This window comes from Numida meleagris, chromosome 16 (genome assembly GCF_002078875.1).
Source record: "Numida meleagris isolate 19003 breed g44 Domestic line chromosome 16, NumMel1.0, whole genome shotgun sequence".
Classification (NCBI taxonomy): Eukaryota; Metazoa; Chordata; class Aves; order Galliformes; family Numididae; genus Numida; species Numida meleagris.
The window spans coordinates 10182817-10206507 of NC_034424.1; the positions used below are offsets into that span (position 1 = coordinate 10182817).

At 36.4% G+C, this 23691-nt stretch overlaps 2 protein-coding genes across 7 annotated transcripts in view; one reads left to right on the top strand and one right to left on the bottom strand.

Annotated features, from left to right (window-relative positions):
* Nucleotides 1–23691, top strand: part of RALGPS1 (Ral GEF with PH domain and SH3 binding motif 1) — a 100595-nt gene that overhangs the window by 25986 nt on the left and 50918 nt on the right. The window lies entirely within an intron of this gene.
* Nucleotides 307–21592, bottom strand: ANGPTL2 (angiopoietin like 2). The gene is made up of 5 exons (XM_021414181.1): nt 21018–21592; nt 10174–11030; nt 2810–3003; nt 2351–2621; nt 307–1935 (listed from the first exon to the last, which is right to left on the bottom strand). Exons 2-5 carry the CDS (start codon nt 10979–10981, stop codon nt 1736–1738), a joined length of 1473 nt encoding a protein of 490 aa, XP_021269856.1. The 5' UTR covers nt 10982–11030; nt 21018–21592; the 3' UTR covers nt 307–1735.

A 23691-nucleotide genomic window follows, 5' to 3' on the forward strand; every position in this document is an offset into this window, starting at 1 on the left:
CGTGTAATGTTTCTTTTCAAAAGGTTGTTTTCCAGAGTCTAACAGATAAACCAGTGGAAGATGAAGCTTGAACACTATTTGAAGCTTGTAATTTGTGGCCTACCAAAAATTTCTATCCCTTGGGATGTCTGGAAATTCAGCATTTTTTTCTCAGCTAGAAGTCACTTTATTTTTTGCCATATTTAGGCACTTCACGCATTAACAATAGCTGCGTAGCACAGTTGATGTGAATCGTGAGGCAGAATTGAGTGAAATTCAGTAGTTACTCTTTTCTGTGAATAACTTGAAGTAAAACAAGATGAAATCTGAGCAGTCAAAATAACATTTGTTGCTTTATTAAAGGATTCCAATATTACAGGGGTAATCTTACTCATTAAAAACCATACTTTCATTTATATACAACATATGCTACTTCACACATCAGTTTAATGCACATCATATCTTTGTAAAGAAGTGATGAGGTAATGAGGGAAAAGATGTGCAAACAAACACACTTAGTGTCTTGCAGGCTTACTAAGACATATATTGAATTTCCAAGGGCTTTTGCTTTCCCTCTTACATGCATTCCTTAACTTACTTACATTTTTCATGGTGGTTTCTGTTTTGAAAGGGGTGTTATAATAATCTTTTAGAAACCTACCACAGAAGAATATTGGAATTATACCAGTCCGTATGTTATAGTTGTGGCTGAACTCTAAATATAGATGAGTAAATCTGTGTAATAATTTGACATCAATATAATTGTGAAATATGGTAAATAACTGGTCTTGGCTACACGTAACTTCTTTATATAACTTTTATCTACTGGCTAAAAATATTAAATAGCTTATATATTGGTATCCATCATTTGCCTGCAAAGTTGGATAGTCCCTTTAATTTATACCCAGCCACTTCTGATTATGGAGCTTATACAGCAGGTAATGACTGAAGTCAGGTGTAAAATATTGTCACAGTTGCATAGCATAGTATAACACATTGGCTATACAGCATGTTATATCCATAGTAAATCTGGATTAGTTTCCTTGTGCAGCTACTTCATTTTGGTAAGAAAAATTGTTGAAGTTTTTCATCTAAAATACTTGAATCAAATGTGAATTCTGATCTGTAGGAGCAGATTATTAAAATGCTTTAAGTGAAGGGGAAAGACTGGATTTATCACAACAGTAATGATTTGAATATCTGCTCACAAATTCAAGTTATGTGGTACTAATTTTATTCATGTAAATTAACAAAGATTAAATTAGAATAATCAGACTACTGTACATATACCAGCTACATAGTTCAAAGGATATGATTTCCTGTGTCAAGTAATTCCTCATAATAATAATAAAACTCTTGCTGTACAGTTTGTAAATTGAGAATATTTATACAAAATATAACATTCAAAAATATTTCAATGTTGTGGCAGTATTTTTACCATCCAAATTTAATTTACAGGGAGTAAGAAACAGAAAATTTATCTACAGTCCATCTCAAATGTCAATTCTAAAAGGCTTAATATAACAGCTTTTAATATGAAGAGGTGCTCTGAATGCTATGTCACTTCCTTTTTTCTTCAGCTTTTATTTTCCTGGAATGATTCTTGAAAACACAATATACAAGCCCTCACATCTTAGCAATAAATGTACAATATCTTACATTCCTTATTTCTGAAAAGATAATTCCAGGTAATAAAAGTATACCTTTACATGTTTTTTAAAACAGAACAAGAAAGCTAGCCAAGAGAAGAATTATTTCAGTGGAATGTGTTGGGGTTAGGTCTTATCATCATAACAACTTTCTTTAGTGAGTATGATCCCCCCCGGAATTCAGCCCAGTAAACACCATCCTGATATCGACTGCGGTAGTGTCCACCACGATACCAAACTCCATTAAGATTTGAATGCGCACATGCATTGTACCACCATCCTCCCTTTTGGTAATGAGCACAATTACCTGTAAAAGAAAGCTTAATTTCAGTCTCAGAAACAATAATCTTACAGCAAGCAAAAAAGCATAACACAAAGCGCATTTTTTTTTAACTACGTATTAATGTATAAATACTGTGCGGTGTGAAGTGAATTGAGCTGCCTTCTAGAACCATATTCTACAGACAGACTCGCCAGTGCTGGAAACTCTGTTGCACTACTGTCTCAAATAACCTTCATAATATGTTTTACAGACCCTTTAATGTAAATGATAAATATTTCTGTGAGAATTTTTAATTCAGTCAGTACATGTAAGAGTTGGCTGACACATCAGTTTGTGCTTTGTAAGTTAATAACTGACAACTCTTAAAATTAGAATTTAATTTTTATCTTTTGTGTACACCCACAATTTATTATGCAAGAGACCAGAAGGGACACTGTACCTGTGTATACATCGTGGTCTCGGTCCAACGTGGTGAACTGTTTACCATTGTGCCAAGTGAAAGAATCTCCTGCATTGCCATTGTAGCGTCCCAATCTCAACTTGTAATACTCACTTTCTGGCTCCAGTCTGAAGCTAGCATACTCAGCAAATACTTTTCGACCTGACCAGTCTTCCATTGTTATGAGCAGTTTGTAGTTGCCTTGATTTGTTAACCAATAAATATTTTCTAAGCCGAGCCAATATTCTCCATCTATATTACCAAATCCTTGCTATAAAGGAAGCAAGAGAAGCATGTTAGTATTATGCATGGTTTATTGGTAAATCTGCGTGTATTCTTAAGTAGATAGCAAGCTCCTTTTTAAGCAAGCTGTTGGCCAGACTTTAAACCCATCTTTTAAGTTACTTTACCAGTAATTTTTGGAGGGTAGAAGACATTAAACTGCTCACTTGCCCTAACCTTGTATGTCTCCCAGTTTCTGAAAAAGTTGACAGAACCATCCAGCCGTCTTTGAATGACTGTCCAGCCACCAGGGTCATGCCGCTGATCACACCAGACCTGCATAAGTCGGTTTGTGTTTTCTGGTTTTACAAGATAAATGGAGCTTGTATCATGACCATCTTCTAATGCTTGTAGACAATCTCTCCAGGGTCCTGTGTCAAAACAGTAAGAGTCTGCAGTCAAAATGTGATTGAGCATAACTTGAATATACAGAGCAGTATTTGAATTGTTAGCATTTTTCTATGTTTTTTAGAGTATATTTCCTTCTGCTGAATAGCACATCTGGGTTTTTTTTTTTGTCTTATTGAAGCTGTAGTGTCCACTAAGTCTTTTCAAACAGATTACTTCATTGTAATGTTATTGCTGGATCATTTTACAATGAATTACTGATACAGGTAGAATTTTAAAGCAGCTGAAGTCTTAATAACGTTGGTTATATTTTCCAAGAAACTAAAAAGGAATTACTCCATAGATATATATCAATATTTTAGAAAACAGAATGATAAGTTTAACTTTGTTTCTGTCTCAGAGATTTTAAGCTTCTTAGACCTCCACAAATCCCATTGGCATGGACATTAACAATGGAATTGACAACATAAAACAAGAAGTTAGCTGTTATTCTTCACTCTAAAAAAAAAAACATAACACAAGCTAAACACAAAATAAAAATCCAGATTCATAACATAGAGTGTCCACTAGTACAATGTGGAATATTTTTAGATAAATTAGAATACTTAAAATGATTTGCATTCATAGAAGTTAGAGATATTGCTCTCTCAGTTTCCAGGAGAACCCATTTTTGTTTCCTTGAGCTTAGCAGATTCCAGAGCATAGACTTCTTGAAAGTGTCCTTCACTAATGAATTTTTCTTCAGTGGGAAAATACTAGCATGGAATCTAACCAAGTCTGAAAAATTTAGATATAAACAACTTGGCAGTCCATGCTGATAACTGCAGATGGACTCCTCTAGCTACTTTGCTGCTACACTCACAACTGCCAAGCAGAAGAGTGAAGTCAGCAGGAATCCTCACAGTTAGAGTCCCTTGATTTTTCTCCACTGGAGGAGGAAGTATTGTCAGATTTCTCAGCAGTCATTGTGAAGCATATGTTGCTGTTAGAAGTATCTTCCTTTTAAAATTATTTCAGTTAATCTACTTTTTTTTCATAATTCATTGTCCAACACTGAAAGTGGTAGGGCTACTCTTATACTTAGCAAATGAGGTAGTAATAAATGAGTTTAATAGACTTGCCAGTGTTTTCTGTTTTTTTTTTTAACTAAGTCAAAATCAGGAGACGATCCAAATTTTTAGTCTGTAGCAGTACTGTGTTGTTTCCTCTGTCATATTCACAGATTGCAACTGGAGTACTGCTCCTAGGCTAGTTCCCCATTTCTGTTACAGCTAACTGTTCGGATTTCTGGAAATGCGTATGTAGATGCAGTATTCTGGGACACAGAGGTACAAGGAGACAGATGTAACGAGTGCTGGTAATTTAGATTGCTCTTGTTTATTTCATCACTTTTAGTCAGTCTTCCTGCTACTGAAGTGTTAGAAATCAGATTTATTATGCATTTTTTTTTTGCCTCTGTGTCTTTATATTTAACCTAACAGAGTATGTTCTTTTCAAATTTGGTGAGGCCCTGGCACAGGCTACCTAGAAAAGCTGTGGATGCCCCATCCCTGGAGGTGTCCAAGGCCAGGCTGGATGGGGCCCTGGGCAGCCTGAGCTGCTGTTGGGCAACCCAAGGAGAGGGGGTTCGAACTGGATCGTCTTTAAGGTCACATCAAATCCAGATCATGATATGATTTCATCCTAAAGTGTTTTGTAAGCTTTTAGCTGTACCAAGCAAGTCTAAGCTGCAGTTTTCCTTGACAGGAGATTGAAATTTTACTTGGAATTCATATTTTGCTTAGTAGAGTACTTAGTAAAATACAATTGCAGTTACTTTGAACAATTTCTAGTGTTGACATAAGGTTACATACTAGCTACTTACCGATTCTTCTATATAATTTCTCAGTACTATGTACTTATTCAGTATTTTGTAGAAGTGATTAATTCAGTTTGCCCTTTTTGGCATGAGTGGGAAACAGGAACACAAATAAGAATGTGAAGTGAACAATTTATGGGTGCTTGTGTTTAGAAGCTCAAATTCTTCTACTCAGAATCAAAACCAAGTATTTTTTGCATTTCCCCTTATGTATTTTTTTTGTTTTTATGTATTTTTGTAGATTTTTTTTTATATTTTGCTTATCCATAGAGTTGAGTAAATTTCACTTGTATTTTGAATGCTGGAGCTGTGTACCTATTTACATACTACTTTATCAATTATTTTCTTGTGGGAGGTACTGAGTTAGCAGTAACAGATATTGCAATTATATGAGAGAGGAAAAAAAAGCAATTGTGCAAACTTCTTCACACTATATATACACTATATACTTGCTTTTCCTGAAAAACAAGAATGATCTTATTTTCACTTGCAATACTGAGAGAATCCTGATATTCAGATAAGTAGTTCTGATAAAGTCACTTCAAGGGAGTAAAGCAGACCTTTGAGATGTAGTACCTTTGTAATCAATGAGTCTTTCAACAGAGAGCGCACGTTTAACATCAGAAATACTTTTGGGTGGATACGTGGGATGGAGATAGAGCTGCATAATGAGACTGTGCATTTATATTACATTAAGATGGTAACAGTTTCTGATAACTGATAGTTTGACATCTTCAGTATAGTTTTGGACTTGCACCCCTCTATGCCCATGGAAATGAAATGTGTCCTAAAATAAGTTGAAGAACGTGAAATAAGTTTTAAAAATAGTTTGTATGTAATTTTGCTAACTCAGCATAATTACTTTTTCATAGAATCATAGAATTAGCTAGGTTGGAAAAGACCTACAAGATTATCCAGTCCAATCATCCATGTACCACCAATAACCCCACTAAACCATGTCTCTCAACACAACATCTAAACGTTTCTTGAACACCTCCAGGGACAGTGACTCAACCACCTCCCTGGGTAGTCCATTTCCCAGCTATGTTGTTTTGTTTTGCGTCTCCTTAATTTCTCTCTTCTGTAGTCATTAATTGTTTGGATTGTATTCATTTGGATGAATGCACTTTTGGCAGTTAAACTGCTTGTTATTTTGCATTATTTAATTATTTGAGACCCGTACAATTTAATTATTAATGAGAGGATAAATTATAGTAGAAGTAAGAATTAACTCCCAGATAACTCCTACCTAACAATGAAAAGTAGATTCTGAAGACAAAATTTTTCTTCTTAAAAGAATTGTATATTAGAGTGGACAGAAAAGTTTTTCTAATCATATTTTATTCCTTGATCTTAACTGGAATAGTTAACTGTGCTAAACAGTATTTTTTCATATGCTTTTCTAATATGCATTTGGAGAAAAAAAAAAAAGCAGAGTTGCATGACTTAATTGTATTTTGTTCATTAAATTTGTCTTTTCTTGGCCAGTATTCGTGAGCTGAAAGTATTACTTTAAACTACAGATTCATCTAATTCTGCTTTGCACTATCTTCCGTCTGCATAATGTTTTACTAAAATGACCTGTTATATTTCAAGCTTTTACAAATATCTGCCTTTGTTAGGACTCAGCAGTCATATGTCATGCTTAATAGGGAATTGGAAGCTTGGATTTATGTAGCTTTTAGTTAATTTAAAATCATTAATAGAAATAAAAGAATGTGGGATTTGTTTAAAAACAGAATTAACTCAGGAATACAAATCTTTCTATGAAGATTATGTACATAATTAACTTAAATGTTGCTTATTTTTTTGATACTTATTGCCCATCTCTTCCAGTGAGTTTCTTTCCAGAATATTGCATTTTTTTCATTTGTATTTTTAAGGACATTTGACATGGATGGATGTTCAAATGCTTATTATCTAAAACAGACTGGAATACTTAAAATACTCTACAAAGTGTAATCACTTACTAAGGTGTGATATCTACAGTATTTGGAACTGTATTTCTTATGCCTTGATAGAAGAATATCTTCATCATGCTTTTTTTTCCCCAAGTTGTTACATAATCCCAGCTGAACTTAGAAGAAATGTAATATATGCCACTATCCATCTCTTCATTCTTCCATCTATACTGTATACATTGCACTTACGCATACTGAAATTCCACTTGTAAAATTACAGTTACGTCTTCTAACTTTGTTGCATCTGTCATTTTGTATGTATTTTCTGCATACTTGATATGTTTTTACCAAATACTTGCACTTTTCTTTTCCTTCCAATTAACCCTTCTGCCTTACTTTTTTTCTATTAAGTAGCCATATAGTACTAAAAGCAGTTCAGATAGACCAAAATAATGAATGCTAGTGGATTTATTATGGGATTGATTATCAAAGATATTACAGTACGTAGCTGTGTATAGGAATTCTCAGATCTTATGTTCGTAACAATCAGTTCTAGCCCAAAAAATAAACGTCATGTTGTCTGTAGATTTTTATTGTGCAATAATATAAGTTTCTTGCTAATTATTTCAAGTTAGTTACTTCCAACTACCTGATTATCTGCTGGGAGAAGAGTGTACCAGGTTAAAAAGAACAATAATAAAACAAGGCTTTGGAATTTGCTGGGGACAGCTTTTTAATAGATACATAAAATGGGAACTAGACCAAATAAAGAGGAGGCTTTACTAAGTTTGAACCTAGCGAGCAGGGATGAACTGACTAAAAATTTGAAATGTAAAGCAGTGTGGGCAATCTTTGATCATGAAATAAGGGAGCCTGCAATTCTTGACAAAGAACAGTAGAAAACTAAACAAAGAAAATGAGCTCAAATACATCAAACTTCAGCAAATTCAGAAGAGTGTGCAGAGAAATTTATTTAGAAAATTCAAAGAGTTTAGAAGTTCATTAAGAAGTATCTGTTGAAGACACTGCAGTGAATTTTTTCTGTTGTAGAAGGCTAAGGAAAATAGTAAGAAACTGATGTGGCTAGATCCTTAACTTTACAGTAGCTTTGAAAACATGAAGAAAGCTCAGACAGAGTAGGTGCTTTAAGATCAAGGGAAAAGACTGGTGTACTTCTTTGTGATGAAGAAGACTGTTAACAGATTAAAATTAAATGGTACCTAATACCTTTCTTCCATTTTGCTTTAGTTATTGTTGAACAGGTCATCTGGGGTCAGATGTTTGGTACAACTAAGGAGCTTTAGAAAAGGTTGAGAACTTAAGAAGTACAGAAAGGACTAGATAAAATGTATATGGCATTTTTTTTTTTTTCAGTGACTGGACAGTTGTGGTGTTTTTTTTTTGTTTGTGCGGTGTTGTTCATGGCTTGGCTTTTTTTTTTCCCTTTTGTTTGTTTTTTCCTAGTTCATTCCAGATGCCTGTAGAGAACTGGATGAAGCATCCTTCTGGGCATTAATAGTGGGGAGGGGCTTTGAGATATGTTTGGAGAATGGAGGAGAGCATTCTCGATGATGAGGAGAAGGTATTAAATGTTTCTTGCCCACCAAAAAGGTGGGGGGGGGGCAGGGGAGGAGAGGAAGATCTAGCCTTTCATTTCCAGGGTATAACTTCAGTTGTTGGCATTTCTTTGAATAAATCAAACTGTTACTAACTAGAAAATAAGGAGAGAGATTAATATCAGAGTGGATTTGTACAGAACAAGTGTGAAACTTATTTTTCTAGTAATTATGTCAATAAAGAGAAAAATAGCAGATATCAAATCAAATTGGGATGTGACTTCTAGAGATCAACATGAAGTACAGCTTGATAAGCAACATTTTCTCAGGCAAGTATCATGGAGTTCTACAGTACTGCAAATTGACCATGACTCAAAATGTTTCTCTTTGCAAAAAATGAAAATACTGTATGAAGATACATCAGCAAAGGTACTATGCATGTGAAATCTGTTCTGTTCTGCTGTGTGATAGTACAGCCTCAGCTCAAGTTGGCTGACATTCCCTCCTGAACGCGATTCTTGATGCAGACTGTTAAAACATAGGTGTTGATGTGGGCAGTCTTTTTTTCCACAGTTGGGTATTACTATACCCTTTGACTAAGTAATCTTAGTCTGTTTACCTTTTTTCCCTGGCCTTGACAAGGCTATTGAGACTTCTTTATATTAAAAACAATAGTAATAATAAAAATAGAATAGCTAAGAAATGTTTTAGCTGGAGCTGAGGTTTATAAGATAGTTTTAAACTCTGCAAATAAAGACTTAACAGCAAAGACTGAAATAACCAAAAAATCACTGTTTGAAATGAAGCCACCTGTTACCATTTTGTGTTCTTGAGAAAAAAAGCATGAGGTAGAAAAATAAAAACTGTATTAGAATATCAGCTAAATAAGTTCTTAAGTTGTTCATCCCAGAGTCTCATTTGCTTCACTGAGAGCGTCTTCAAGATTTTCATTAACTTTTTATTAACTCAAATGGAATACTGTACGTAGATCTAAGGGCAACTATTCACGTGAATCTGAATACCAAATGTGATGTGAATTCAGACTGAAGTCTAAAAGTTTTAACTCTCCAAATTCAGTGTAATCTCTTAGACTGTTCCATTGTCTCATCCACCTACTCATATTTTCCACTTTCCATTCCCTAATAAAGCTTTGGAAACAAATCAAACTGATACTATTAGCATAAGTTTAGGAAAGTCAGGCTTTAACAATCTGAAATATGAAGTCTGTTTTATCGTGTAGACAGAACTCTGCCCAAAGAACCTCATGCTAAAAGAAACAGTAATTTAGATACTCTAGACAATTATCAGTTACATTTACTTTTTCATAAAATGTCAGTTTCTGAGGTACGCTGTCATACATTAGCACATTTTTTAAAATCATGTTTAATAATTTGTACATCGTGTTTAATAATTTGTACCAGTAACAAATTTGGAAGCAGTTTAACTTAGTTTTTTCACAAGAGATGGCCTTACAATATACACTATAGTAGTGTTACCTTTCTAAAACCTTAACTGATGATAATATAGTAGTAACGTAATGACTGAAAAAGTTCTGAATGACTATAGTGAACATTTCTTATACTTACAAGAAACAGATCAGAACTTTGTGGCAAAAAGTGTTAAAGTACTTTCATTATGTAGTAGCAACCACAAGTCTGGTGGTCCATGAAAGTGAAAGTCCAGTCATACTGCTACATTTTGGGCTGTAAGTTCTCCCAAACGGCTTTTGCCATTTGTACAGCTGGTACAGTCACCTCAATTTATGCAGACTGTGTCAGATCATAGAATCTCAATCAGTTCAAAATCATTTATTTTGCTACATGTTTCCTACTCCTTATTCTTAGAAATTAGTGTAGACATATCAATAACATTACTTACCAGATGGTTTATCAGTTGAAGTGGGAATACTAGTAACTGCAGGCATGGTTGGTAAAGTAGGTGGCAGAACCTTTAAGTTCTGATCACTCTGAATCTCATTAGTAGATATCTGGTTAATCATGCGATTGTAAGTAGGAGGCTGGTACGCTTTGCTTGGTGGTTGTGGAGTTTGTGGCAGAGGCTTTATGGATGGAATTCTTTGACAGTATTCTTCTAGCTGAGTAATTATTATTGACTGATTATTTGCAATTGACATCAAATGTTGATACTTGTACTCTAAGTCTTTGTATTTGTTTGCAAGCTGCAGCATGTCTGCAGTTTGATTCAAAATCTTATTCTCAAGTTGGGAAAGTTCCAAGGCATTGTCCCGTTTTCGGATAATTTCATGTAATAACTGCATATAGAGTTGTGTGACACGAGAGTTCATATTTCTGCTCTCTTTTCTTAAGAGCTTGACCTCATTAACAATTCCACCATCTACCTCTACCAGTTGCTGGAGAGTTTCTATTTGTCTCTTTTGTTTAAGGAGTTCATTGTTAAGTAACTGTAATTCTTGTTTATTTACCCTGTTTTCAAATAGAACCTCAGGTTCCTTAGAATTAACACAAATGGCACCTGTCACTCTCTGTTGAGGTACAATAAAGGTGTAAGTGCATTTGTCCTGCGGGTCACTGGAACGCTTGTATCTGTTCATATAAATGAATTCTTGTTCTCTTTCCTCATCATTGCCTTCAAATTCCTGTGTTTTGCTTGCAGCAGTTCCTACAGCAGCTATAAGCATTAAACAGATGAATCCTGTTGTCATCATGATCTTCGATTTCTGGTCAGATATTCTTCTGCAAAGAACTTCATAAAATCTGTTTTAAAATAAATTTAATGTAAGTAACAAATTGGAAATCAGTCCAAACTTATAAAAAAAAAATCATAATTTGTTCTAAGTTATCATAGAGTATAATATTGCATAATTAGTTTGTCCATGAACAAATGAGGTAATTTTCTTGTCCAGTCTGAGTTCATGTCAGCTAGAGGAGACATCATCAGGAATGAGCTATATCATGCTATCATCAGAACTATGGCAGTTAATAGTTGCCAGTTTATCTAAAGCCTGCAAAGAACCACAAAAAAATTAAGTTTGAAATACTAGTCTTTGAAGAGTCCTTACTTCAAGCAAGTACCACAAAAGTTTCCAAGATTGGTGTTTTCATGTAAATATAAATTACATTTTGACTTCTTAGAGCTAGAAATATAACCCTTAAATGTAAACAAAAGGTAGGTAAATCTGTGCTGTTAGAAGTTGTAAAAATATTAAATAGCTCATTTGCAATATTTTATAACTGCAGAGAGTATTTCTTAGATGAAATGCTACAATTTTAGTTTGGTCAGCAGTATTGAACCTTATAGTAAAAATGAGGGAAAAAAAATGGGAAAAATTGCACTAGTCCTTAATTAAAACCTGTACTGCCCAAATACCATGGACAGTAAAATCTGTTGTTTTTCCAGACTAATGAAATTGATAACTGAAATTTATGTTTATTGTGTTTTGCATAAATTTACATTTATTATGGCTTGCTGGAATCACTGTCTTTGCGCTCAGCCTGATCACTTCATTTAATGGTCTCTCCTTTGGAAGGGGAAAAACGCATTTAGATGCATGTGGGGGACAAAGATGACCCACAGCTAATAAAATTAGCTGCTAGTGTTTACTGACATACTGCAATAGGTTTATTATGATGAAATTACACTAACTTATTTCTGTGAGCAGCTTAATAATCAATGTGGAAATTTAAGGCCATCACAATCTTTTAAAAGTATAACTCAATACCACAATTTCATAGACAGATGTCTTCTAGGAAGCATGAACTTGGTGCTAGTGCTTCTGCAATGAGTAGAGAACATTATCAGCTGCATAAATAGATACCATATATTTCTTTGATATCGTATATTTGTAATAGCTTGGTTAATTTTGTGTGTGTGTGTGTGTATATAATAGAATCATAGGAACACCAAGGTTGTAAAAAGCCCTTCAAGGTCATCTAGTCCAACCGTTCACCTACCACCAATATTTGCCCACTAAACCATGTCCCTTAGTAGCACATATAAACGTGTTCAGCACCTCCCTGGGCAGCTTGTTTCAGTGCCTAACCACACTTCTGGAGAAGTTTTTCCTAATATCCAACCTGAACCTCCCCTGGTGCAACTTGAGACCAATCCCTCCCATCCTACTGCTGTTATCTGGGGGAAGGTGTCTACCCCAACCTTGCTGCAAGTGCCTTTCAGAGAGTTGTAGAGGGCAATAAGGTCTCCCCTCAGCATCCGCTTCTCCAGACTAAATAATCCCAGTTCCCTCAAGCACTCCTCATGTGGCCTGTGCTCCAGACCCCTCACAGCTTTGTTGCCCTTCTCTGGATATGTTCCAGGGCCTCGATGTCTTATAGTGAGGTGCCCAAAACCGAATACAGTACTTGAGGTGCAGCAGCATCAGAGCTGAGTACAGGGGGATGATCACCTCCCTGCTCCTGCTGGCAACACTATTTCTGATACCTGCTAGGATGCCATTGGCCTTTTTGGTTACCTGGGCACACTGCTGGCTCATGTTTAGCCAAGAGTCAACTAACGCCCCCATGCCCATTTCTTCCACACAATCTTCCACTCACTCTGCTCCAAGCCTGTAGCATTGCCTGGAGTTGTTGCAGCCAAAGTACAGGACCTGTTACTTGGGCTTGTTGAGCTTCATCCCATTGGCCTCAGCCCAGCAATCCAGCCTGTCCAGATCCCTCTGAAGAACCTTCCTACCCACAAGCAGATCAGTGCTTCCTGCCAACTTGGCATCATCTGCAAACTTACTGAGGATGGCACTCAATCCCCTCATCCAGGTCATCAGTAAAGATATTAAACAGGACAGGCCTCAATACTGACCCTTCAGGAACTGACACAGGACTCTTGTGACCTGACACCAGCTGGATTTAACTCCATAACCACTCTCTGGTCCCAGCCCTCTGGCCAGTTCTTTACCCAGCAAAGAGTATACATGTCCAGGCCATGAGCTGCCAGCTTCGCTGGGAGAATGCTGTGGGAGCAGTGTCAAAGGCTTTGCTGCAGTCTGAGTTGACAGCCTTTCCCTCATCTACCAGGCAGGTCACTTGATCGTGGAAGGAGATCAGGTTGGTTAAGTAGGACATGCCTTTTATAAACCCATGCTGGCTGGGCCTGGTCTTCAGGTTGTCCTGCATGTACCGTGTGATCTCATTTAAGATGATCTGTTCCATAACCTTCCCTGATTCTGAGGTCAGGCTGATAGGCCTGTAGTTCCCCAGATCCTCCTTAAAACCCTTCTTGTAGATGCATATATAACCTACTTTTCCTAACTAAAAAAATCCAATACAGGGCTTCAGTTTCTAAAGCCTGCTTGATACTTTTTAGAAACAAAGTGGTGTTACAAACATGATTTTCTTTGTTTATAAAATATTTCACATGAAATAACTATTCAGTGTTTAAATAACTGTCACTTTGCTGCTTGGTCATCTTTAGTACGATTAAATTTTATTAAAATGACATTTTTATTAGAATGACATGACATCATGATAGTAAGAGCAATGAGAAATTTGGTAGCTGAGCGCCACCAGCATGTATAGCTAAGGGATAGCAGATGTGACGAATGAGGAGCAGCAGAGTAAACTAGGGTTTTTTAATCCTCCAGAAAAGAAGATGAAGGGAGACATCTTACTGCTGTCTAAGGGGTGTTTGTAGAGAAGATGGATTCTTTTCAGAAGTGCACAGTGAAACTACAAAGGCCAGCGAATACAAATTCTCTCAGGAAAACTTTAATTTTGGATTTCAGAGTTTCAGAATGAGAGTGGCTAGGGACTGAAATGATCACCCAAAGAGATGGTGGAATCTCCATCCTGGAAACGTGAGCTTTTGATTAAGGCAAGGCTCTGAGCAATCTGATCTAATGTGGAAGTTAGCCTTACTTTTTAAGAAGAGTGTGAGGTCCCATCCAATTTGAATTTCTCTGTGTTTTTAGGCAGGGGCAGGCTTTTAAATAATTTTTTTTTTTTTGTTCCAATATAATGACGGATATGCTGGCTTAATTATTCACACTGAGAAGGGAGATGGTTGTTAGTTACATTTCTCTGTTTAAATAGATCATAGAAGTTTCTGTAAAAGCTTCTGTAAATGCTTCAAACAAGTAAGCAGGACTAATTATTCTGAAAGATTTTAGAAATATGTTTTTGCTGCAGTTTCTTACAGAGTTTGGAATAAGCTTATTTTAATGTTGCAACCAGGTATTGTACTTTACAGAACTTGTCAATAATTTTGAAGACTTGCCAGATAAATGTTTTGGGTCAACATAGTTTCAGAAGGTAAAAGGACATTATTGGGAACCCAGGAATACAGGGAGCATAAATTTACCCTGGGCAGCTTTGACTTGCATAATCAGCATTTGCACAGCAAGTCACACTTAGAAACTCTGGCAGTTTTCCAGGCCTTGTATTTCTATACAGATGGGCTGTTACTGCAGATGTCTCTGGCATAGTAGGAGTAAAATGGGCTTTATTTCAGTGTTTGAATTGAAATACCTTTCTTTCCCTCAAAAAATGTAACTATTCTGACTTGCTGAAAGGATTTTTTTTTCCCTTGGAGTTTACTTGTGTCTGTTTCCAGCATCTCATTCCCTTATTCAAACATCATTTAGGGCATACGTTCTTTTCCAGGCTGAAGAGATACAGAAGAACTTAACAACAGTTTGGGTTTTCTCCATTTATCTTTCTTTTTTTAAGAATAATTTAAGAAAAAAAATGGAGTAAATTTGCCTCATCTTAACTTTTCAAAGGTCTTTCAGAATGAAGAAGATAACCATTAGTGAACCACATCACCATGATCACACCATGCTAAAATGCTTCTCTCTCTCATGATCTTGTCTGCATGTCACCTTTTCTAAGGTGCTCTTCCTATAAAGGAAAATATTGGAAGTAAAAGTACATTTGTAAAAGAATGCTCCTTTATAAACAGAAACTAGAAATGTTCTGTTTTCAGATGTCTTCCTCCTTGCAGACTGTTTATGAAACAGTGCTGTCTTTCATTGTTTCTAGTTGTTGATTTGAAAAAAAAAAAAGTTCAGAATGACGAGTGTCCATATTGTGATAGGCTACATCAGATAAATAGCATTTCTTCTGTAGTTGGATTCAAAGAAACTTCATAATTAACATGCTTGTTTGCAAAATTCTGAGTGAAGAGTCTTTTAGGGAGGAAAAAAAGCTTGCTAGTGTTAGTGGGGAGGCACTTTTCATAAGCACTTTTGAGGAAGGTTTGAATGTTTTTGAGTTGCTTCCTCTTTTTTGAGACTGTGAAATTCATAGGACATCAGGATTTCCTTCTCATGAGAGAGGATGATCTTACTTACTAGATGTCTCGCACACTAGCTTTCTATTTTCTTCTGTTGCATTTATGCCAAGTAATTGCTCATACTCTTTGTCCTTAACTATTGCTGCTTCTTGCTGATAATTCATTTCTTCCTGTTTTTCTGGCTAAGCCCCACTCTTTCTCTCTCCCCTTCCTACCAGCTCTTCTACGTTGGACTGGGAGGGAACTGTATTACTGGTACCATGTTCATCACCGATGCAAAGCCCCTCTTAGGTATCTGTAGATTTTCAACTTTTCCATTGCACAGGAAGACATTACATAAAGGCATTCTTGGAGGTTTGGTGCAGATTTTCTTTGCTGGAAATGTCTTTCTCTTATCAGAACTTCTCCAGCAAACAAGCATACAAACAAAAGCAGGAGAAGTGAAAGAATCACTCAAGAAAGAGATGTGTAATTCTAATTAATAATGAAATAGAACTTCTAATTAGAAAAGGTATGAGAACTTGAAGTAATTTCACGTTTAGGTTCTGGCAGTTCAGTAGTTGTATCCTCCTCAAAAGACCATTTTAGTAGAGTTGAGTTAGTACACTCCCAAACTCATACTAGTGCAGATGCAGCTATGTTCAGTTTTACGGATGCTTACCATACTTGTTAGTATTTATTACTCTACTCAGATGAAAACTTTGTTTTTTACCTATATAATTGCATCTGTACAAAAACTTCTAGCAGCACTACTTTTTGGGTTATGTTAACTAGGAGCTAAGTGTTTTGGTGATATTTCAGGTTGTAGACCAAATGTTGGCCTATTTCAGTATGTAACTGAAAGGAGGTAATAATGACTTGGTTTGTTTGCTCATTCATTGTTTGCTCAACTGAGGATGTTCCATGACCTGCTGAAAAAAGGAAACAAACTTTCTGAAATGGGTTATTGAATGCTGCAGCTTTTGATTGTTTTTTTCCTGTCTTCTAAATGGGAAAGGCAAATAAAATCATTATTTGGCTTTGCTTGGAAATAGTTACCTGTTCTGTACTCTATCATGCTTACAGCAATTTTGGTTAGTCAAAATATATATTACTTTTTGATATGAATATATTGAAACTTACAGATGATATTTCAATGAGAGTTAAGTATTTTACCATCTGAAATTAACAGCTGCTTTACATCCTGCCCCAGTCCTGAATTGACGAAGTTAAAAATATTTCTGTTTGCAAAGTATTGCTGTTTGACAAATGTTCGGAGTTGTTTTTGTTTAATCAGCTTACCTTAAAAGAAAGCATGAAGGGTAGTAATGTCAGCAGTGTGAGTTTTTAAGGTATTACAGAATATGCACTTAATTGTAGACATTCCAGCATGTATACCTTTTTCCATTATTTTTTTCTTCTGATTCCATCATTCTTCCGAAGTAGACACACACATATTTTTATTCAATAATTTCTTTAAGGTTTTCTGAAATAGTTTACCTATCTATGTGAGCTTTGTGTGAAAATGAGAATGAGTGTATATCTCTATCAGATGAAAAGTATGACTTGAAATAATAAGGTATTACTAAGTTTTTTTGAAAATGCCACTAGTAACTCATCAGCGCTATGGCTGTTCCCTGTTGGATGTATTTTTTTTTTTTTTAAATAAAATGGACATTTGCGGTATTACTCTGGAAAGAAAAGGTTTTATGAAAGCCTCAGTATGTATAATCAATACTTCTGCATGTAGATCTCAAGTAGTCTTGCAGTGTTCTTTCAACTATTGAGAGGTTGACCCCTTAGAGAGTCTGTAGTGTTCTTTTAATACCTACACATTGTGATCTGCAAAAAAGAGCTGAGACAACAGGAAAGCCAGTGAACAGTGACTAAGCAGTGAAATCAATTCTACTTTATTTTGGATAGTGAGTCAGTTCAAGGAGGAAATGTCTTGACATTTAAGGAAGCCATCACCTGGAATATAGCATTTTGGAGAAATACTACAGCAAAATAACAAGCTCTGTAAATCCTGTGTAGAAGACCTTAAGTACGACAAATATGGAAAAGAATTTTCTGAATTGCATATCAAAATATAAATTTAATTGGTATGGATTCCTCCTACAGATAGCGTACTTAACGGAATCACTCAGCTAAAAGCATTTTAAGTGCTTCTTGCTGCTGCTCTTGATTTTCTATATATAACAAGCTGTTATTAAGCTAGAGGACTGTATGTATGCACACATCAGGCGCTGAGGTATATAAATGTAGCTTCTGTCCAAATGATAAATGACACTGTACCTACTCTTGGAGACTGCTTTACAGAGAAGATACTTTGCCACACTGAAACCAAGATGTTACACAAGGCGACTTCAGTAACCATTGTAATATGATTATTCAATACTGCGTAGTTAACTTTACTCCAAAGATAATCTAATTAAAACACTTTACCAGTTTGGTTTGAGGAGCTAATACGATCCTGTCATGTGATGAAGATATTGATTTTTTTTTTAATGTTTTTAAAAGTTTGTATATTGCAGTTCAGGATCCAAAGATGCAGTTTTTGTCTGTCAGGCTTCAGTTATGATAGTCAATATAAAGAAGGTGAAGAAGGTTTCCTACCTGACTTTTTACACTTAAGCAGAAGTGTTTGCAACTGTCAAAACAAAACAAGATTCCCCATTGAACTTATGATTTTTAATAACAACTGTTGTTAAAAACTAATTGCTACCATCTTCCCTCATTGTTATTCAATTCCCTTCAAAAGGTACCAAATATGACAATACATACTCAGAAAATTAGTTTCAGAGTTTCAACTTTTATTATTTATATGTCACCTTTCCTTTCTTTTTGGGGGGGGGAGGGGAGGTAATACATGGCTTTCATTTCCTTAAAGAATTAGAGTGGATAGACGAGATTCAACACTCCAAATTTATTCCTGTCCTTGTGAGTCAGAGCAGGATGAACAATTCACAAGACTTACAGTGCAGATTGAACTGCTGAGTGTACGTGCAGGTCTAACATGTCAGAGCTGAATGTACTGATACTTCAGAGCTTTTTAGAAACACCCAGATGGAGGGAAAAACATATCTATATGAAACATGACATGCTTGCTGTTTGCACATGGCTAGTATTTCCTGAGATTTCCCTGTATGCTTGTTTTGACTTGGAGGAAAAAAGTAGCAGTTGTCCTACACACAGATGAGTTTGATTTGCTGTGTTAGAACACTGACAAAACTCACTTCTGTGGGCCAATCGGTATTTTTTTTGTGCGTTGCTCATATTTAGTATGCTGTGGCTAGCAGTCATTTGCTGGGCTGGCTGGCTTTCCCTACTCACACTACATGCTGTGGGACACTGTGGTTTACTCAAGAATTTAGACACATAAATGAAGGCATAATTATAAAAGGCATAGTATTAGATCTGATAGCATTTTTGCTTGAAAAGATAAGCTGTCTGACTTGTTTGCTGACATGTAGTTTGATACATGTTCATTCTAAAGAAGAAACATGAAAAACAACAAATCTTCGCTGTTTCTTTAATACTTTTGTCTTTGGTATTGAAAGGGTTTTTAGATTAGTTAGTATGGTTGTGCATTTTATTGGGATTGTAAAAGGCTGTCAAAAATGTAAAATCCTACCATAAAAAGATCAAGGTGCTTAATTGTTTGGTTTGTTTTTGTTTATTTTTCCCTAATAAGCATTAGTGTTTGCTTCTCCAGAGTCCTTTGATAGTCAGGGTTTGTGGACCTACAGTTAGGTGGTGTGTTCCAGACACTAGGCCAGTAAGACGATCTGGTTTCACAAGGTAATTGTGATAAGGTAGAGGAGCATGAGTTTTCTGAAGCTGGTTTTTTCTCATTCCCTGCCTTTTTTCTCACTCATGCTCTGTTCACAGTCCCTATCCTAAATGCTCTTTTGGACTAAATTATATTAATCTATCAATTTTTCATGCAGTCTTCGTTTTTGCTGTATTTGAAGGTGAAGAGACTTCCATCAATACGGATTTTAGTTTAGAATTAACTCCTGCGGTTTCATCTTTCAGTGAAAATTACTGCTGCTCAAAAAACAGAACACTGTATTTTTCAGTTTGGTAAAAGGAAGTTCACAGTGAAAGTACTGCACAGCAGTATGCATGCCACGTGTATCAGGAAAAGTTTTAAGGTTTTGATGGAAGTATAATAGGGGATAGGAAAGGGCTGACACGTAGTGGCATGCAGTTTCAGTTACAAAAAGGTGATGTAAAAGGAAGTTTAACTCCAAGCTTATTGGGTGGAGTGATTTTTGGTTTTTTTTTGTCACTAGTTACTTGCTTCCTTTCTAAGCCATGCCACACTTCTGACAGAAACCTATTGCTTTAGAAGCTTTCATTATAATGCATTCTGTACTTTCTATAGTTTTTTTTGTCCGTTTAAATTTGTGTTAAAATCTTGGTTCAAAAAACTAGTTAATTATTCTTAAAAGAAGGATTTTTGTCACTGAGGGGAATGGATGAGTAACAAAACGCTTCAGAATGACAGTGCCTTCCTTCCTGCAGAACTTTTGTTTTGAAATAGTACCAACTGCTGCAGGGAACTTCCTAAGATTATGTATCCTTTGCTGCCGCGTAACTTTTTCAAGTTTTTGGCAAAAGAATAAGGCTTTTTTCAGTTACAAGAGGTGCAGATTTTCTTTTGGGATTACCCAAAAGGAATTTTAGTCATATCGTTGCGGATTGTTCTTTGTGCTTTACTAGACTTCTGTTCTAGACTTGGAACGGAGTTACTGCGAGCACTGCTTTTGTTATTACTTCCCTTAGCAGCGGCCTCACCTTATTTTCACTTAATCTGATCACTAGCAAAAAGTATTCATACTGCGTACACATATGTACACGCTCTTAGTACATAAGAGCCCTTAAACAGATTCATATTTTAGTAAATGTGAACTTTTTTTGTCATGAAAAGTAGTTGGATCACACAGTAAATATTTACATAAAGATACTCACAGATGCTGTGTTCTCTTTTTTTTTTTTTTAATTGAAATTTACTTTGTAGACTCTTTAAAGTTCTGGGAACAGTTATATCTCTTTGATCAGGCATAAGTGTGTGCAAGAATTCAGATTTCATCATTTTTGATACAGACAGTGGGTTAGAAGAGTTACCATAGAAATCAGTATGTCCTAAAAAGTTTGCTGAAAGGCATGCAGCATTCATAAGAATTTGCAGCCAGTTTGAAGCATTAAGCCCAAAGTTATACGCAGAATGAAACAAGGTAAGATAAATGTCATATTCAAGAAAATAATGGCAATATGGCTTTTCAGTGCTTGGTTTTATAAAATCTTTCAATTATTTCCACAACTAAATCTGTATGTGCTCATTTTCTTATTTTGTAAAAAAAGGAAGAAAATAGGTTTGTTGCTCATATTAGGAAGCAGTAGTTTTTGAAAAGCTTACATTTGCTCATATGCAAACAAATCAGTCTTTGGACCCTCAACATACAAAAATCTGCATATTTTAGATTTAATCCATTGGTACTATGCATTCTTACCCTGCTTCCTTCGTCGTCTTTCTTCCGTCCTTAGCGTGCTTTCATCAAAGCTTATCAGAACCGCTCGTCCGCAAGAGCTGTGACATCTCACTTGGCTGTTGGTATCATATACATAACTCTTCAATGACTGCAGCCTGAAGTCTGTAGCTGAATAGCTTTGTATGCTGCTCTGAATTTAAATAAGCAAATATCTAGGTGTTCTACAAAAATATTCCCTTTCTTTTTTCTGTTTTTTTTTTTTAAAGATTTTTCACAACTTGGCCATGTGTCTGTACAGTGTTACTGCTGAGACACAGGCTTCCTTTCGGTAGGAGAGAACTCAGCATTCTGGTTTTAAAATCGTGAGTCCATCATTTTTTGCAAGGCTGAAGCAGCCTTATTTGAACTTCAGTTCCTTTGTGGGAGACTTACATCTCGGGGGGGGGGAAGCACGCAGCAGGCCGACAGGCTCTGGTTGGATGGATGAGCCGTTCCTCCTCCCACTGGCGCTGGGGGTCTACAAGGGAAACGTGTGCTTGGGGCCTCCCCTCCAGCTAGCGGCAGAGCAGCGGCGGGTTGGGCCCGGCGGCGCGGTGACCTCAGCGCCCGCCCAGCGCGGGGCTGCCCCGGGGCCGGGCGGGGCTGTGGGCCGGCTGCAAGATGGCAGGGCAGTGACGGCGTCCTGCTCGGGCAGCCCTGGGTTTTGCTTTACTCCCGGTGTTATGTAACCTATCGTATTTATGTGCATTTTTCTAAACTCTGTTTTTGTAACTGAAACTTTTTAACTGTGAGTCATCACCTCTTGTTCATAGCATTAAAAACGGGTGAAAACGCGAGTCAGGCGTGCTGCCCCTTGTTGTTGCTTTTGGTTAAATAATCAGTGATAATCTCAAGGAAAGTTGTTTTTTCCTATGGTGGTTCCTCAGTGTTAGGAAGAAATCCCAGAGATGGTGTGAGTCTGGGTTGGGCTTTTAGGTGAAATGCAATGTTAGATTGTGTAACTGCAAAGGATTTGTCCCCAAAATGTCAGAGTGTGGGGGCATGCTTCCTGCTCATAGGCTTTTTGCAAAACATTCTGAGGTAGGGAGAAGGAATATACGTAGGTTGGTCTGAAAGTAATGCCTCCTGTTTATTTTCATGGAAACTACAACAGATACAAAGAGCACAGTAGCACTACTTGATAGAGCAAATTTTCAGCTACAAAACACTCCTTTTCAACAGTCACCACCGTTAGCTTTGCATTTTCACCCGCAATGAACAAGAGCCTCCATGCTGCACTTGTAAAAATCTGCACCAGCGGAGGTGACCCACTGTCACTGTCACCGCTGCTGAAACCACCACGCACCCCTCACTGTGCTCATATCCACTGTTTGATCTCCATAAACGTTCAACAAGTGTGAATGGGTGCAATTTTTTTCTGCAAGGAGAAATTCAGTGACACACCTTTGCTCCGTATGCACTTCCATGTCAGACACCATTCTGTCAGACTGCTTCTCTGCTGCCATCTGTCACATAGCAACAAAATTTAACAGAATATTGACGGGAAGATTTGGCCTCTACTGCTGTCCCATCAGCATCCGCCTCTGATGTTGTGGGCTGACACAATGAAACAGGAGGCATTACTTTTGGAGCAGCCCTCATATTCCATCTACACTCTAATATAGGCCTTGTTGATTTTTTTTACAGACTGATCCTCCTGAGCATTGGCAAAAGAGTGGGCAGCAGTGCTGTGTTATTCAGATTAGCGCTGATGTTCTTTGTTTCTGTCTCTTCCTAGGTCAGGAACTAAGCATGTTCCCAGAAATGAAGGAAAATAAAATTGTCTAACTTTTAGCAAACTCTTATACTCTAGTTCAGACTGATAATCCATAATTTTAGGTGAACTCCAGTGCATGTTGTAATGCTTGCCTGCTAATCATTAGTAGTCTAAAAGATGTTTTTCATTTGGCTGCTGTGGATTCTTTTTTTTTCCCTAGAACCTCTCTAACAATGTGCTATTACAGAACTCAGTGTATAATGCTTCTGATCTTTAGCTATTACCTCTGCTTTTTAGAAGGATCTTTTGAGTTAATGTGAAATTCATCTTTATCATGTACTTAAAACTTCCCAGGAATCTTGCAAGGAAGTTATCGGAACTAAAAGAGTGACACTTAACAATGTAAAGAAGTTCATTTTTATATACCTTTTTATTAACAGCTTAGCAAACCAAGCTTATCTCACTGTACCTATATGTCATAGCCATCTTTTAAAAGCTGTATCCAAATTATTTATTTGTTCATAGTTTTTCAGACAATTTTAAAGATCTTTGGGATTTGAAGAAACTGAGGAAGACAATATGAAAACATTTAGGTTAGTCTAACGATGAGCAGGCAGATCTAGATCTGTGACACTAGTAATTCTGTATGCCTTAGGCATATGGATTCCTTGAATCTTTGGTGTGTGGCCTGAGATACCTGCAGGGAATATTAGCACCTCTCACTTGCTGTTTTCATTATGGTATCGTTATTTTGTAATTTGAAAACTTAATTCTTTCTCTAGCCAAAGAGAACACAAATAAGGGACTGGAGTGGTCATTGTAGTGCTTTTAAGTAGGGCATTTGGATGCTTCAGATTAAAGAATTGCAGAGCTTTCCCAGTGCACTAATGATATACTGGAAGAAAAAAGAAAAAGAAGCTGGTTTACTTGAACTGCAGT